Source organism: Hyla sarda, chromosome 1 (assembly GCF_029499605.1).
Source record: "Hyla sarda isolate aHylSar1 chromosome 1, aHylSar1.hap1, whole genome shotgun sequence".
NCBI classification, from domain to species: Eukaryota; Metazoa; Chordata; class Amphibia; order Anura; family Hylidae; genus Hyla; species Hyla sarda.
In genome coordinates this window covers 13,105,678-13,123,192 of record NC_079189.1, presented here as the reverse complement: position 1 = coordinate 13,123,192, position 17,515 = coordinate 13,105,678, and the positions used below count along the sequence as shown (strand labels likewise).

General features: G+C 43.7%; 1 protein-coding gene across 4 annotated transcripts in view; it reads left to right on the top strand.

The window, feature by feature from the left end:
• Window positions 1-16,637: 16,637 nt before the first annotated feature.
• Window positions 16,638-17,515, top strand: part of LOC130310990 (uncharacterized) — a 44,051-nt gene continuing 43,173 nt past the window's right edge. For all 4 annotated transcript variants that reach the window (XM_056552473.1, XM_056552479.1, XM_056552461.1 and 1 more), the window contains exon 1: window positions 16,638-16,684. In XM_056552473.1, coding sequence (XP_056408448.1) covers window positions 16,645-16,684 — 40 coding nt within the window. In that variant the 5' untranslated portion in view covers window positions 16,638-16,644. The remainder of the gene's footprint in view (window positions 16,685-17,515) is intronic.

Below are 17,515 nucleotides of genomic sequence, written 5' to 3'. Positions count from 1 at the left end.
TCATAATTTCTCTAGGAAGTATCAGAATGTTAATATAGAAGTAAAAAAGATCTTGAAAGAGAGAACAGACTCTATAAGGAATTCACCTCCCATCCGTGAATTAGCACCAAACAAACAAATATGGTGTGTATCGGATCTGATTGACCTCAATTTGTCAATACATGAGGCGATTTCACCTACGGGTGTCATACCCTCAGAAGCATCTCACACGGAGGGCTGGCTATCTTGTGATTATAGACAACACGGATAATAAGAATTCCTTAGCTCTTTACCTCAAGGACAGGAATCATGAACATAGCACCAGCACACAGAATGATGTTACCAACATTCCCGCGGCACTAATCTCACTAAAGAAGAGAATGCAGCAATTAAAACACTGCAAAGGAACTCGGACATTGTAATTCGATGTAGTCTTGGACTATGAATATTATGAAGAAGAATCGCATAGGATTTTGTCTGATAAAACTTTTTACCAAGAGGTCTTACACAATCCCTTTCCACAAATTGGAAAAAAAATCTGCACCTCCTTATTGATAAAGGAGTAAGGGACAATGTCCTTAATAAGGATGAAAGCAAATACCGTATTTATCGGGGTATACCACGCACCGGCCTATAACACGCACCCTCATTTTACCAAGGATATTTGGGTTAAAAAAGTTTTTTACTCAAATATCCATGAAAAAATGAGGGTGCGTGTGTGCGCGTGTATACCCCGATATACCCCCAGGAAAGGCAGGGGGAGAGAGGCCATCGCTGCCCGCTTCTCTCCCCCTGCCTTTCCTGGGGTCTAGAGCGCTGCTGTCGGCCCTTTTCACCCCCTGGTTATCGGCGCCGCTGCCCGTTCTGTCCCCCTGACTATCGGTGCCGGCGCCGATAGCCAGGGGGAGAGAAGCGGCGCCGACAGCCAGGGGGAGAGAAGGGGCAGCGGCACCCATTGCCGGCGCCGCTGCCCCGTTGCCTCCCCCCATCCCCGGTGGCATAATTACCTGAGTCCGGTCCGCGCTGCTCCAGGCCTCCGTCGTGCGTCCCCAGCGTCGTTGCTATGCACGGCGCGGCGCTCTGACGTCATACGCCACGCCGTTCAGCGCATAGCAATGACGCCGGGGACGCACGACGGAGGCCTGGAGCAGCGCGGACTGGACTCAGGTAATTATGCCACCGGGGATGGGGGGAGGCAACGGGGCAGCCGCGCCGGCAATGGGTGCCGCTGCCCCTTCTCTCCCCCTGGCTGTCGGCGCCGCTTCTCTCCCCCTGGCTATCAGCGCCGGCACCGATAGTCAGGGGGACAGAACGGGCAGCGGCGCCGATAACCAGGGGGTGAAAAGGGCCGACAGCAGCGCTCTAGACCCCAGGAAAGGCAGGGGGAGAGAAGCAGGCAGCGACGGCCTCTCTCCCCCTGCCTTTCCTGGGGGTGTATCGGCGTATAACACGCACACAGACTTTAGGCTAAAAATTTTAGCCTAAAAAGTGCGTGTTATACGCCGATAAATACGGTATCTAAAAATGTGCCCTGCTAATAAACCTTATTTTTATTTTTTTAACCAAAATTCATAAATCCCTCAGTAATCCCCCTCGGTCGGCCCATCATTTCCAACACCAACTCCCTCAGTAGTAACCTGGCACATTATATAGATCTTTTTTTACAGCCATATGTCTGGCTTTTACTGAGTTATTTGAGAGATTCCACTCAACTCATTGAATCATTAATGAGTATACCGTGGAAATCAGTTGATCACTTGTGATGTCACATCTCTTTACACAAATATTTCTCATCCCTTGGGTCTGAAATGTGTACAAGACTACTTGGATAAAGATGATAAAATTCCTCAATCCCCAAAAAAATTTCTGACTAAATGTTTGGAATTCATTTTATATAATAATTTTTTTATTTATGATACCAAAATATTCCAGCAATGCAAAGGGACTGCTATGGGCTCGAAGGTCGCACCAGCTTACGCTAATCTATTTATGGGCGCCTTCGAGTCCCGTTTTATCATGGGCAACCCCCAAATCACTCCTTTTATCATTATGTACAAGAGATATATTGATAATTTATTTTTCATATGGGATGGTCCAGACAATGCCTCCGAGATTCTCCTAGAAACTCTGAATGCCAATGATTGGGGACTCCAATTTACTTTAGAAGCCAGCAAAAATGAAATTCATTTTCTTGATCTGTGCATTTCCCATGATAATATCAACTTCATTACTTCTACCTTTTTTAAAAGTGTTGATGTCAATAGTTACCTAGAATTTAACAGTGGGCACTATAAGCAATGGCTCAAAAATGTTCCCTTTAGCCAGTTTCAGCCTATTCGTAAAAATTGCACTGAAGATAGTATGTTCAAAAAAGAAGCCAGAATCTTGGAGACCAGGTTCAAAGAAAAAAGTATCCCAAAATGATCATGAAACAGGCTTTACAACAAGCACACAAGAAGACACAGAAAGAAAAAGAAAGAATAAGGCTGTTGCTGCACAAAAAACTAATTTTATTACAACCTTCAGCAACTCTTCAAATAGAATACGTGAGGTTTTAAAGAAAAACTGGCATATCTTGCTAAATGATATACATCTTAAAGGGAAAATACCGAATTGCCCGCAAGTAACCTTTCGGAGGGCTCCGACTTTGAGAAATCTGCTGGCTCCGAGTCAAATTCGACAACACAAGAATAAAAATGTAAAAGATGATCTACCTCCGAGGAGTTTTAGATGTGGAGTAAAGCGCTGCATGTGCTGTAAAGAGATTGGACATAAAATTAATGCTATCACATCATACACTACTAATGAGTCATTTCAGATTAAATATAGACTTACCTGTCAGTCTTCGTTCGTGATATACAGTGGTCCCTCAACATACGATGTTAATTTGTTCCAAACGACCCATCGTTTGTCGAATCCATCGTATGTTGAGGGATCCGTGCAATGTAAAGTATAGGAAGCTGTACTTACCTGTCCCCGCTGCTCCGCACCAGGTCCTCACCTCTCCCGATGCTGTCCCAGGGGCTCCCGATGCTGTCCCGCTGCTCCGGTGTCTTCTTTGCGATCCTCCGGTGTCTTGCAATCTTATGCAGGGTCCGGGCCTCGCTTTCTGGTGACGTTATTACGCTGCTGTGCCGGCGCTGCGTGCGTAGTGACGTAATAACGACGCCGGAAAGCAAGGCCCGGACCCTGGAGAAGATGCGCAAGACACCGGAGGATCGCGAAGTGGACCCGGAGCATCGGGAATAGGTAAGTGAACCTGCTGGGGCACATTACACTGCTATCCGACAGCAGCTTAAGCATTTTGCGCTGTCGGATAGCAGTTAATGCGATGGCCCCGACATATAAAAGCATCGTATGTCGATGCTGACATCGACATGCGATGGCCTCTGAGAGGCCATCGTATGTCGATTTTATCATATGTCGGGGCCATCGTAGGTCGGGGGGTTACTGTACCTCATTGACTGTGTGTGTGGTCTCCAGTATGTAGGGAGAAACATAATATTAAAAAAATATTAAGAAACAATTTTTTCTTCATGGGCTATCACGTCATTGTACCTTACAACATCCCAATGATATAAATCCCATTCAAGTGACTCCCATTGATCACATTGGCGCGCACAATTCCAATCGGTTTGAACTGTTGAAAAAACGTGAAGTGTATTGGATTTTTAAGTTGGGCACCATTTCCCCTCGTGGTCTTAATGAGATTACAGAGACGATAATTTAAATCCCACCCGAGGGTTCATACTGGTATTTCCAGTTTTTTAAACTTGTACTATTGTTATATTCTCATCAGGCAGATATTTATGCTCTTTCAGACCCATGGCACTTTGGGTCCCATGGGCTTTTTATATAAAATTAATTTTATCCTTATTTTTTATTATTTAGATTAATCATTGGTTCTTTGTGCAAACACATTGAATTTCTAGTTGAGATTTGGCCATGCTTTCTTATTATATTTATTAATCAATATATGATTTTTAATGGGTTATCCTAGTTTTATACAAATTCAGTGAGGGTGTGCTATGCATTCTGTTTATGTCATTCTATTTAATGGTATTTTCGGTCTGATATATATATATATATATATATATATATATATATATATATATATATATATAATTTTTTTTTTTTTTTTTTTTTTTTTTAATAGACAGATGTAAATGTACCCCCCTTTTTTATCACCTCTAGTCACTATACTTTTGTATTCAGTCTGTAATGGGACCTGTTTTTTTGGAACATTTATGTGTCAGTCACCATACCTCTTGAAATGCCGGATTGCGTTGCTTCCTTCAATAGCCGCACGCGCTTGTCCCTATGTGTTCCGAGCTGGAGTGGGCTACTTTTCCAGTGGCTCCAGCGCTGCAATAAGCGGTGGAGTATACAGTCCGAGCGCCTTCTGAACTAGTCGGTGCTAGAGATAAGCAGTTGAATACTATGTAGCACATCCCGTAACCAGCGGTCAGTGTTGCTACTGCAGAGTTACATTGTAGTGGCGAACTCTTTCACTTAAACTGTTTTTGTTTCGTTAGTATAATAATGCAGTTCAATGTTTCTGACATGTATCTATTTTAATTGTGATTTTTATTACTTATGAATATGAATGTTTTAGATGCATATGCACTTTTTTTATATAGATTGTATGAAAGTGATGTAACATTTCTCCTCCCCTCTTTGACCTGTGACCCGGCGGCAGTTGCGGGACTTGTGCATTTAAAACTTGGCGCATTTTCTCTGTAAATCATTCTGCCTGACGAAGAATCCGGTCCGGATTCGAAACTTTTAAGTTGCAATACCTTCAATAAAATTGCCTTGTTTAAACTCTCGACAAGTTATGGACAATGGTAGCTTTACTGAGTGACAGATGGAACAGTCTATACAGTTCAGCCAGGCCCGTGGAGGTGACCAGTGATTTCAGAGACCTCAAGGACTTGCTGGGACCTGCATTAGATTTGGACAAATTTAGTGCAGGCCACTCTGACTTGACAAAAGATGACTGTGACTGACTTGACTTGAGACTGACTAAGCTGTGACTGTAGCTGACTTGTAGCTTGTGGCTGCAGGACAGACTTGAGGCCTCCTATAGACTCTAGACACACTCATAGGACTCGACTGCACTTCACCTCAGCAGAAAAGAGAGAGAAGAGACTCCTCCCAGGGCTTTTATATGGGAGACTCTGGTGGGGTCCCATTGGCCACCCTTAGGTCACACGGTCACTGATTCCTTAAATGTTTTCCTTTTGCACATTACTATCCAAACTGAAATATGTTACATTTCCAACAAAACTTATTTTTAAAAACTATATTCATCGGTATCAAACCCCCACTCCCCTCCCCCCCCCCAACCCGTTGCCAGCTAGGTTCCGGAACCCCAAACATTCCATTCCCTCTGTACTTTAGGAAATGCTTTCTTTCCCTTATAGTAGATGAGTTCAAATCTTTTTATTAGTTCTATCTCCTCTAACCATTCCTTCTTCGTTGGACTAATTGGGGCAAACCATTTCCTCAATATCATAATCATTGCTAATCCCAAAATCTTTAGTATAACAGTATTTCTACTCTCTCTCCCCAGGCCTATACCCAGCACTGCAGTCTTTGTATCATGTGTTAGATTAACTTAAAATTTTTGTTCAACAATTTTATGTATTTCTGCCCAAAAAGCGTTGATCTTGGGGCAACTCCATACCTTATGTCCCAGGTCTGCTTCCAGTGCTTGATATTTGGGGTAGTTAGACTCTTCTCTTTTACCAATATTATGTAGAAATGTTGGTGTATATGGCAGTCTATGTACTAATTTAATCTGGGATATTTTGTGATTTTTGTTTAGGGAGGATCGGGTAATATTACTAAACACTTCCCAACCAATCTCTTTCATCTAAATTTCCTACCTCCTCCGACCATTTCTTCCTACCTTTGGGCCCTCTCCTGACCAGTGAAGCTTTCACCAGTCCCTGGAACAATGTACCCAGAATATTTTTTGTTGTTGAGGGGGTATTAAACACCTCAGCCCTGATTATTCATTAACCTCACAGTCCTATGCCAGGATAACAGGAAACTTCCTTCCTGAAGAAAGAAAGATGAGATCAGCATGGCTAGAGGGGAGATATTAGGCCTCTCACTCCGCAGTTCATAAAGTGACAGTCGCAGCTATTAAGCTGTGGCTGCAGGCAGCGGCTTCTGAGTATTCAGAGCAGGCAGGGGGGCGGCCGGGCCCACGGATGACCTAGACCACCTGGCAAATGTCCTGTATGCCCGATTAACAGTCTGGCCCTGCTTTCTAGACTCCAGCACTTCACCCTGTCATGCTGGATATCATCTTCTGGGCCAAATCCTGACTGGTGACCTTCCACTTTTACCTCATCACTGTCCAGAGTTTATCATAATTCCTGTGTTGTAGTTTGTCCACCATCTTTTTGAGGGTTGACCACAGGTTCTTAATGGGATTGAGATCTAAAGAGTTTCTTGCTATGGACCCAACATTTCAATGTATTGTTCACTGAGTTTATCACTTCTGCCTTGTGCCATGGTCTCCAGTATGTTGGACAAAGCATTGTTCTTCACCAAATTGCTCCTGGATCATTGTGAGAAGTTTCTCTTGGAGGTTGTTTAGATACCATTCTTTATTCATGGCAGGGTTTTTATGTATAATTGACTATGAGCCGACATGAAAAGCCACCCCACACATGAATGGTCTCAGGAGGCTTTACTGTTGGCCTGATAGGACTCATAGTAGCGTCACATCTTCCAGATCTTCATCTGAGAAAATTACTTGTGCAGGAAGTACAGGGATTGGACTTGAGAAGACTGTGGCAGTATATCCTGGACATTTCACCTGGAGAGAAGTGGCTTTATTGCCTTCTTGACACTAGAAGCCTCCAAAAGCCTTCGCCTCACTGTAAGTGCAGATGTCCTGACACCGGCCTGCTGCCATTACTGAAGTTAAAGGTTGGCACTTCCGTAGTGGGGGTGAGTGTGGCAGTATAGCACTAGTAGTAAGAAAGAAGCCCAGTGCTCACCAAAATTGCTATTAAGGTGGATCTTTTATTCACATATCTGGATACCAAAGAAACAGGACGTGTTTCAGCGCGATGCCTTCACACCAAAACACATCCTGTTTCCTTGGTATCAAGATATGTAAATAAAAGATCCACCTTCATTGCAATTTTGGTGAGTGCTGGGCCTCTTTCTTACTACTGCTGCCATTCCTGAGCAGGCTCTGCACTGGTGTTAACCGATCCCATAGAACCGATCCTGTAGCTGGTTCTGGCACCTACTGCTATATAAACACCACCCAAAAAAACTTCTCTCAACCATCATCCAGGAGCAGTTTGGTTATAAACAAGGCTTTCTCCAGCATGATGAGGCCATGTCACATGGCTAAAGTGATAACTAAGTGACATTGATATTTTGGGTTCACTGCCAGGAAACCCACCTATGGTCAATCCTCCAAAAACGTAAAACACATAAAATGACTCCATACAGTCATGAGACAAGAATAGGTTGTCACCGGTGAGGATTTGACCCAGAAGCTAATATCCAGCATACCGAGGCGAACTAGAGAAGAATAAAGGTCAGCATGGGAAATATTGGGTCTTTGGATACACTTGAGAGTTCAAAAATGTATAAAATGTTCAAAATCGTACTTCAGTAACCATAGAAACTTCTGACAAAAAGATCAAAAATTGCTGAAGCAGCAAATTGTGTCAAAAACTAAATTTTTTCTCTTTTTGGCCACAACTACAGAACACGGCTCAGATCATGTATTGGGCAATAAATAGGAGGGAACACTAAGCTGGGAGGCACAGTGGGGGCTTGCATGTTGAGAATTGTAGTCATGAGCATTGAACACCCTGCTGAGCAACAGGAAGTGAGTTACATTCGGTGACGGGAAGAGGGGGATCCGGAAGTACCAGGGAAAGAGAATTCTGAAGGACAAAACTGTGCGGAGAGACTGGTAACAAAAACTAAAGCTATTTTGTTTCTTTTTTGTATTAGGCCAGATAATGCTTTAAATAATAATAAAATATAAAAATAATAGTAATAATAATGAATATGATAAGAGATGGAAGAATCGAAGCTGATGAAGTCAAATTAGTTCCGAATTTCAAGAAAAATTCAGTTCTGAACGAATCAGAATTTCCTGGCGCTTCGTGGTAACGAATCGCTTCATTCACTACAATTTGTGGGGGAAGGGAGGCTAAAATGTAGGTGGGATCACCCTGAATCACATACAGCATGCAGCCTATCAGCAGCCAGCCCTGCAATGTCACAGCCCTATATATTCAACATCCATTGCCGAAGACGGGCATTTCCCACTTTGCTGAGAGAGCAGAGACTGTGTGTGCGCACTAATCACCGTTACTGACAATACAGATCTTTCCAGTGGCTAATCCATTCACCTCAAGCCTGCATTCGTTCTGGCTAGAGAGAGAGAGCAGACTCTGTGTGGTCACTAATCGGCATTACTGACAATACAGATCAGCACAGGGGAAATCCATTGACCTCAAGCCTGCATCACTGCAGGCAGGCAGGGAAAGTTTAGAAGTTGTTTCATAGTCTGCCAATTGAGATCATCATAGGAAGCAATCCCCATTCAAAGACTGCAAGCAACCATAGTGCAGGCAGGGACAGTTCAGAGTATGCTTTTCTGTTGCAACCGCACTGGGGTGTATTACTGTAAAAAAATTTCAAATATACGCACTCCGCAGTTCTACGTTTTTTTTTTTTTTTTTTGTTAAAGCTAATAGGGGGCAGTAAGTGTAAAAGCACTAAAAGACTTACGCACAAGGGGGGAGATTTATCAAAACCTGTCCAGAGAAAAAGTTGCCCATAGCAACCAACCAGATCGCTTCTTTCATTTTGCAGAGGCCTTGTTAAAAATGAAAGAAGTGATCTTTTCCTCTGGACAGGTTTTGATAAATCTCCCATATAAAATAAGCCAAAAAATATGAGAACAAAAATGCTATACAAAATTAGATTTTATTGAAACATAAAGTTTATACCCAACAATTACCCATATATATTTTTAGGATGGAGGGGCACAGTGCAGAAGCAAATCTATAATACAAAAATTCATATGACAAGGTATATATATATATATATATATATATATATATATATATATATATGTAAATAAGAAATTTATGGAAAATAAATAGATTTATATTAAATTGCTGTAAGAATCTATTGCCAACTAAATCAAGATAATATATAAGGTATGTAAACAAGTATATTATTGCACCATTATAAGATGCATAAAAGGAATGTGCAAATGAGGGCTCTGAACAAAGACTATATTGCACTGGTGTAAAGTGTATAGAGGCCAGTTAGTGTAAAAGCAGGGATATATACTCTTGCTCAGAATTTACTACGGCTGTTGCACTCCTTTGATAAATCTTGTGCAAATAGTGAACATAGGGATTTTGCTCTATTGCTGTGAGGCCAGGATTCCATTGAGGTTTTTTGTCCATCAGCAAAAAACGCCAGAAAAACTGTCCCAGCTTTTTCCTGTGTTTTGTCAGGTTTTTTGCATTTTTTACTTGCGTTTTTGCTGGTGTGTGGAAAAATATGTACTAAACTTTTTGTTGTTTTTTTTTTCTTCGAAAATTTACATACATGAATGCGGAGGGCTATTTCAGATTTGGTGGATTGCGACGATGAACAGTGTTTTTTTAATGTCAATAAAAGGGTTAACGAGAGCTGTGGGGGAGTGTTTTTTGAATAATTTTTTTTTTCAATGTGTTGTGTTTTTATAATTTCATTTTCAGGCTTAGTAGTGGAAGGTGTCTTGTAGACAGAATCCATTACTAAGCCGTGGCTTAGCATTAGCCCCCAAAACAGCTAGCACTAACCCCCAATTTTTACCCCGGTACCCATCGCCACAGGGGTGCCAGGAAGAGCTGCTACCAACAGGCCCGGGATGTCAAAAATTGCGCTTCTGGGCCGAGGTGGTAACAGGCTGGCGTCATTTAGGCTGGTGAGGGCCAGGAACAATGGTCCTCGCCCACCCTGGTAATGTCAGGCTGTTGCTGCTTGGTTGGTTTCTGGCTGATACCATGATGAGGGAACCACACACTTTTTTTTTAAATTTATTTATTTATCAGAAAAATAACGCATAGGGTTCCCCCTATTTTCAGTATCAGCCAGATACCAACCAAGCAGCAACAGCCTGACGTTACCAGGGTGGGCAAGGACCATTGTTACTGGCCCTCACCAGCCTAAATAACGCCAGCCTGTTACCGCCTAGGCCCAGGAGCGCCATTTGTGACGCTCCGGGCCTGTTGGTACGGCTCTTCCCGGCATCCGTGTAGCGGTGGGTATTGGGGTAATAATTGGGGGTTAGCGCTAGCTGATTTGGGGGCTAACACTAAGCATCGGCTTAGTAATGGATTCCGTCTATAAGACAGCCTCCACTACTAAGCCTGAGAATTCAATGATAAAAAACACGACACATTAATAAAATAAGTTATTTAAAAAAATCACTCCCCCACAGCCCTCGTTTATTTCATTGAAATAAAAAAAAACGCTGGTCATCGTCGCAGTCCACCTGATCTGACGTAGTCTTGTGCATTTACGTATCTGAAATGAGAAGAAAAGAAAAACAAGAAATATGGGTTAGTACATTTTTTGCGCTCTCCCCTGGGAAGAGCGCACATAATGCAGCATGTTCCTAAACAGGGAGCCTCCAGTTGTTGCTAAACTACAACTCCCATCATGGGGGGCAGTAGTTAAGCAACAGCTGGAGTCTCCCTGTTTGGGAACACACTGCTCCGTTCCCATTATGCAAAACGCATAATGTGAACAGAGATCTGTCCCTCTGCCCTTGGACTACTACTCCTGTCATGGGACAGAGTCTGTCCCATGATGGGATTAGTTGTAGTACCCCAGCGCTGCTGAGGGATGGCACTTGCACATCCCCCAGCTGTGGGACTTTTAGGACTACTACTCCCATCATGGACAAACTATGTCCATGATGGGAGTTGTAATCCAGGGGCTGAGGTGCAGATCGCACCGGGTCATTCTGCAGAGACCCGCTGCGATCCGCATTTAAGTTAGAAAGCCGGATGATACATGCGTCTACATCGCACTGCCCGCGGCTTCTATATACACTGACATAATTCATAATCCCTGCCGGGAGAGGGGAGCTCTGATTGGTCAGTAGCGATTCTCCAATCAGAGCTCCCGTGTTCCGGCGGTGATGAATTATGACAGCTGTATATAGAAGCCGCAATGTAGACACATGTACCGCCGCTTTGTATAGTTAATAAATGCGGATCGCAGCGGATCTCCAGAGAATGATCTGCTGCGATCCGCATTTAAGTTAGCAAGCCGGGCGGTACATGCGGCTACATCGTGCTGCCCGCGGCTTCTATATACACTGACATAATTCATAATCGCCGCCGCTGGAACACGGGACCTCTGATTGGAGAATACCTATTGACCAATCAGAGCTCCCCTCTCCCGGTGGGGATTATGAATTATGTCAGTGTACATAGAAGCCGCATGTACCGCCCGGCTTGTTAACTTACATGCGGATCGCAGCAGGTCTCTGCAGAATGACCCAGTGTGATCTGCACCTCAGCCCCTGGACTACGACTCCCATCATAGGCAGAGTCTGTCCATGATGGGGGTCCTATAAAGTCCCGCAGCCGGGGGATGTGCAAGTGCCATCCCTCAGCGTTGCGGTACTACAACTACTCCCATCATGGGACAGACTCATGACAGGAGTAGCAGTCCAAGGGCAGAGGGGAAGATCGCAGCAGATCATTCTCCAGAGACCTGCTGCGATCCGCATTTATTAACTATACAAGCTGCCGGTACATGCGGCTACACTGCACTGCCCGCCAGCTCCTATATACAGTTCTTATAATTCATAATCCCCGCCGGGAGCTCTGATTGGTTAATACCTTTTCACCAATCAGAGCTCCTGTATCCCGGCGGCGGCGGGGATTATGAATTATGACAGTGTATACAGGAGCCGCGGGCAGCACAGTGTGGACGCATGTACCACCGGCTTTTTAAGTTAATAAATGCGGATCGCAGCAGATCTCTGCAGAATGACCTGCTGCAATCTGCACCTCAGCCCCTGGACTACAACTCCCATCAATGGCAGAGTCTGTCCATGATGGGAGTAGCAGTCCTTACTGTCCCAAAATAGACACTTCGGTACGTGTCCTCCGAGGTGGTGTATATTTGCGCAAGAAAAGTGCTTTTGCGCATTTTTTTTGCATAAAAAAAAACCTGCAGTTAATAAATTCGATTCTACAGTAGAAAGTGCTCTATGGTAAACTTAACCGTAGACATGGCCATGAAAAATTCTATCAGATTTTGCACAAAAAAATGTGCAAAAAACCTCCTGCGCAAATTTTTGCGTTTAAAAATACACCTAAAAAAGCTCTATATACAATGATAAATTCTCCCCATTGAGTGTTCCGTAAGTTTCTGTTGTAGCCGTATAGGGGAGTACTTCTCTATGAAAAGTAAAATATAGATGCACTCCGTTGATGTACATGTTAACTGTTTAAAGTGTATAGTGGCCTGTTAGTGTTAATATATATATATATATATATATATATATATATATATATATATATATATATATATATACACGCCTGTAAAGGCGACACCTGTAATCTGCATGTAATACTGAATATCAGCGCTCTACACCCCTATTGAGGCTCTCTGTAGCCCGGAAATAGCCGGTTTTAATTGCGATTTGCCACAAATAAATTAGTAATAGTAATAATGATGATAACTATAATAATGTTCCTACTACCTGTTTAACCCCTTAACGACCATGGACGTATATTAACATACGTGGCAGGCTCCCGATATGGGAAGCGCTTCGTATCTGCAGGGTCCTGTTTGATATCAGCAACCGGGACCTGCCGGCTAATACCGGACATCGCCGATCGGGCTGATGTCCGGTATTAACCCTTTTGACACCATGATCCACGCTGTCCGATTGGCGTTTGATTGCTCCAAGCCTGAGATCCAGGCTTGAGCAATCAAGCTCAGATAACACTGATCAATGCCATGCTATTGCATAACATTGAACAGTGCTGGCAATCAGTGTGCGCTATGTTATAGTCGCCTATGGAAGCTGTAACATCGCAAAAAAACATTTAAAAAAAAAAAAGAGATCATGAATGTCATTTAACCTCTTCCCTAATAAAAGTTTGAATCACCCCCCATTCTCATTTAAAAAGAAAAAAAAAAACTGTGTAAAAAAAAAAAAAAATAAACATATGTGGTATCGCCGCATGCATAAATGTCCGAGCTATAAAAATGTATCATTAATTAAACCGCACAGTCAATGGCGTACGTGCAAAAAAATTCCAAAGTCCAAAATAGTGCATTTTTGGTCACTTTTTATAACATAAAAAAATTAATCAAAAGCGATAAAAAAAGTCTGATCAAAACATAAATGGTACCGATAAAAACTTCAGATCACTGTGCAAAATACGAGCCTCGTACATGGAAAAATAAAAGTTATAGGGGTCAGAAAATGACATTTTCCTGCATGTACTTATGATTTTTTCCAGAAGTACATCAAAATCAAAGCTATATAAGTAGGGGATCATTTTAACCGTATGGACCTACAGAATAATGATAAGGTGTCATTGTTACCGAAAAAATGTACTGCGCAGAAACGGAAGCCTCGAAAAGTTTACAAAATGGAATTTTTTCGTTTCGCCGTAGATTTTTGGGTAAAAAGACTGATGTCATTACAAAGTAGAATTGGTGGCACAAAAAAATAAGCAATCATATGGATTTTTAGGTGCAAAATTGAAAGAGTTATGATTTTTAAAAGGTGAGGAGGAAAAAACGAAAGTGTAAAAATGGAAAGACCCTTGGTCCTTAACCTCTTAAGGACCCAGGGCGTATCCATACGCCCTGGCGTTTTCCGTTCCCTGCCGCGCGCCGGGCAGAGATCGGAAGCAGATTCCTGCTGAAATCCTTCAGCAGGCATCCAGGGCAAACGCAGAGGGGGCCATGTCTGCCCCCCATGTCGGCGATCGCCGCAAATCGCGAGGGAAATCGCCTCTGCGATCTGCGGCGATACCGGGCTGATCGGGTCACTGGGACCCGACCGCCCGGTAATTTTGCATGATCCCGGTTGTCACAGACAGCCAGGACCATGCTGAAGTATAGGAGCGAGGTGACAAGCCTGCCACCTCCTCTTATCCCCTGCGATTCTTCGGTTAGTTAACCGACGAATCGCAGGGGGGGGGGGCGGTTACTTCCTCCCGTGCTGCCCGGCCCCTGGAAGTCCTGAGAGGACAGGAGGAAGACCGGAGGACGCAGCGGGGGACGGGGGAGTGCATGGGGCCCAGCCCAGGTACTTACCTCGTCCCTGAAGACCCGGATCCCGGCAATGAAGATGGCGGCGGCGACAGGTGAGTTCCTCTTCAGCCGCGGTCGGGCCCTTTACAGCAATGCACATCGCCGTTAAGTGACATACATTGCTGTAATGGGACCCTGTATACTACAACTCCAAGCATGCCCAGACAGCCCTTGGCATCTGGGCATGCTGGGAGTTGCAGTTTTGCAACATCTGGAGGTCCACAGTTTGGTGACCACTGTGCCCTTCCAGATGTTGCAAAACTACACATCCTCAGCATGCCCTTACTGTCATTTTCAAATTTTTCATAAACTTTTGGAATTTTTCACCAAGAAAGGGTGCAAGTTACCAAAAAAATTTTACCTCTATGTTAAAGTAGAATATGTCACGAAAAAACAATCTCGGAATCAGAATAACTAAAAGCATTCCAGAGTTATTAATGTTTAAAGTGACAGTGGTCAGATGTTCAAAAAATGGTCTAAGGTGTAAAATGGCTGGGTCCTTAAGAGGTTAAAGCCTACACATCAGATCCAAAAATAAATAAATGAATACATTTAATACATCCCTCAGTACCTAATCCTGACCATGTACATCTAATTTTTATGTGTCTAGCACCTTTATTTATTTTTTTATTACACTTTTAATGTGCTCACTAGCCTGAATTGCTCTCAAAGATAGGAGGCGTGGCCTCATTGTACAGGTCTCCGCCCCCTCCCTCAGTATGCTGTCTGCTCACATCTCCCCTAGCATTAGCAAAACTACAACTCCCAGCTTGTCCTCACTGACAGTAGTGGGACACAAGCTGACAGTGGGAGGATTTTTCCTCCAGCTCTGAGCCCTGCACTCACAGCTGTCAATCAAGGAAGTGTGTCCATGACATAGGTGATGACTCATGGACACAGCAGGACTAGTATGTGTCCAAGCAGGCAGGGGGGGGCAGTTGTTTGACTGGATTTTTCAGTATGAAATGCTGAAAATTTTCTAATGAAAGCAATTGCAAAACCTGTTGGTTATACATGCTTTACAACATATCAAAAGTTTTTGTATCTGACAGTGCCCATTTAAGGGGTTAATAATACAAGTAATGCTGCAATGTTACCAATGATAACCATGACAACTCTTACAAATAATACTGATAATCATACGTTACCAGTAGTACTACTAATAATAATGCATTCCTATTAGGGATCGACCGATTATCGGTATGGTCGATATAATCGGCCGATAATCACGATTTTGGGCATTATCGGTATCGGCAATTACCTTGCCGATAAGCCGATAGTGCTCCGCCCCCCCACCGCCCCCACCGCACCGCAACCGCCCCCTGTAGTGCTGGGCAGTATACCGGTATGGATTTTTGCCCATACCGCTATACCGGTCGGGCCCCTCCCCCACCCTTCGAGTCAATAAAAAATTTTTAACTTACCCGTAATGGGCATGGTCCGGGCCATCCATCCTTCCTGTAGTGTCCGGGGGCGTTCCGGGTGAACCGGTCCGGGCTGTCCTCCTTCTCCGGCAGTCATCTTCTCCACTCCGGGCAGGCTCCGGCCTAGTTTGCTGCATAGACGCCGCTACGCCGTGACGGGCGTCACTGCGCAGCGGCGTCTATGCAGCGTACTAGGCCGGAGCCTGCCCGGAGTGGAGAAGAGGACCCCCGGAGAAGAAGGACAGCCCGGACCGGTTCACCCTCCACCCGGAATGCCGCCGGACACTACAGGAAGGAAGGATGGCCCGGACCACCCTGACAGGTAGGGGGAGAGAAGCGGGTGGTGGCGGCGGCGGCCTATGGCACTGCAAAAGCCACTGCAGTGCATTGATTTAAAGCGCCCGCTTTAAATCAATGCTCTGCAGCGGTGTCGAGGGGGGATAAATAGCCGATAACTTCTACCGGAATATCGGTATAAGTTATCGGCTATCGGCCCTAACCTCCACCGATTATCGGTATCAGCCCTAAAAAAACGATATCGGTCGATCCCTAATTCCTATTACTTTTCTTAATCGTCCTGCTACAACTGATAAAAAACGAATCGCATAATAAATATTTATAAAATGTGAATGGAAGGTAAAATGGATTTAATGCGCAAAGTCGTTAAGAAATCACAATGATAACTGTCTCAGGAAATATACTGTGCTTCTATGTTTTGGGGGAAGTGATGGGAAGGCATGAAAAGGAAAAAAAACAATAACCCACAGTGATTGTGACTCATCTTGGCTTCCGAATGCAGATTGGATAAGAGGTGTCATAGCTCCGCCCCCTCCTATGGACTATAGATAATTTTCTCAGACCTGAGTCACATTGCTGCCGGTCTGCACAGAAGATGGGTCGGCTTTTAATGGTGCTGCTCCTGGCTGAGATATGTAAGTGACTCCCGGCACCCTCTGTACCCCAACTTTATTTTAATACAGGCATTATATTTTTTCCCTTTTGATCTTTTATGTCTAGAAAGTTAATTTAGAGATCACTCAACTTCATCTACTTCAGAAAGTCTGGTCTTAAAGGGCCATGAACACATGGCTATGAAGTGTATATCTATATATAGGTGGAGCAGAGATGAGTTTTTTTTTTTCTAATGTAACAACGGTAATTCTGTTATCGGTAATATCGTACATTTTTAATTTTATTTTTATTTCTTTTTTTAAACCTAGGACTGCATTTCCATGTGCGTCATTATCTGAATGACAATATATTTGATAATGAATGATGATGATTTGGAACCTTATAGACTTATCTATAGATCTGATTTGACCCTTTTTTTTTGGGGGGGGAGGGGATATTAGTTTGTAGAAAAGGTGCAAAAAGCACAGCCTCTCCGTCATTACGGGGTCTGACGGCATCTCTATTAGAGATGAGTGAACTTACAGTAAATTCGATTCGTCACAAATTTCTCAGCTCGGCAGTTGATGACTTTTCCTGCGTAAATTAGTTCAGCCTTCAGGTGCTCCGGTGGGCTGGAAAAGGTGGATACATTCCTAGGAAAGAGTCTCCTAGGACTGTATCCACCTTTTCCAGCCCACCGGAGCACCGGAAAGCTGACTAATTTATTCAGGAAAAGTAATCAACTGCCGAGCCGAGAAGTTCGTGACAAATCGAATTTACTGTAAATTCGCTCATCTCTAATCTCTATGCTAGAACACGTAACATTCCAGGAATCACGATTACAGAACCCCAGGGCGAAAGACCGGGGGTAC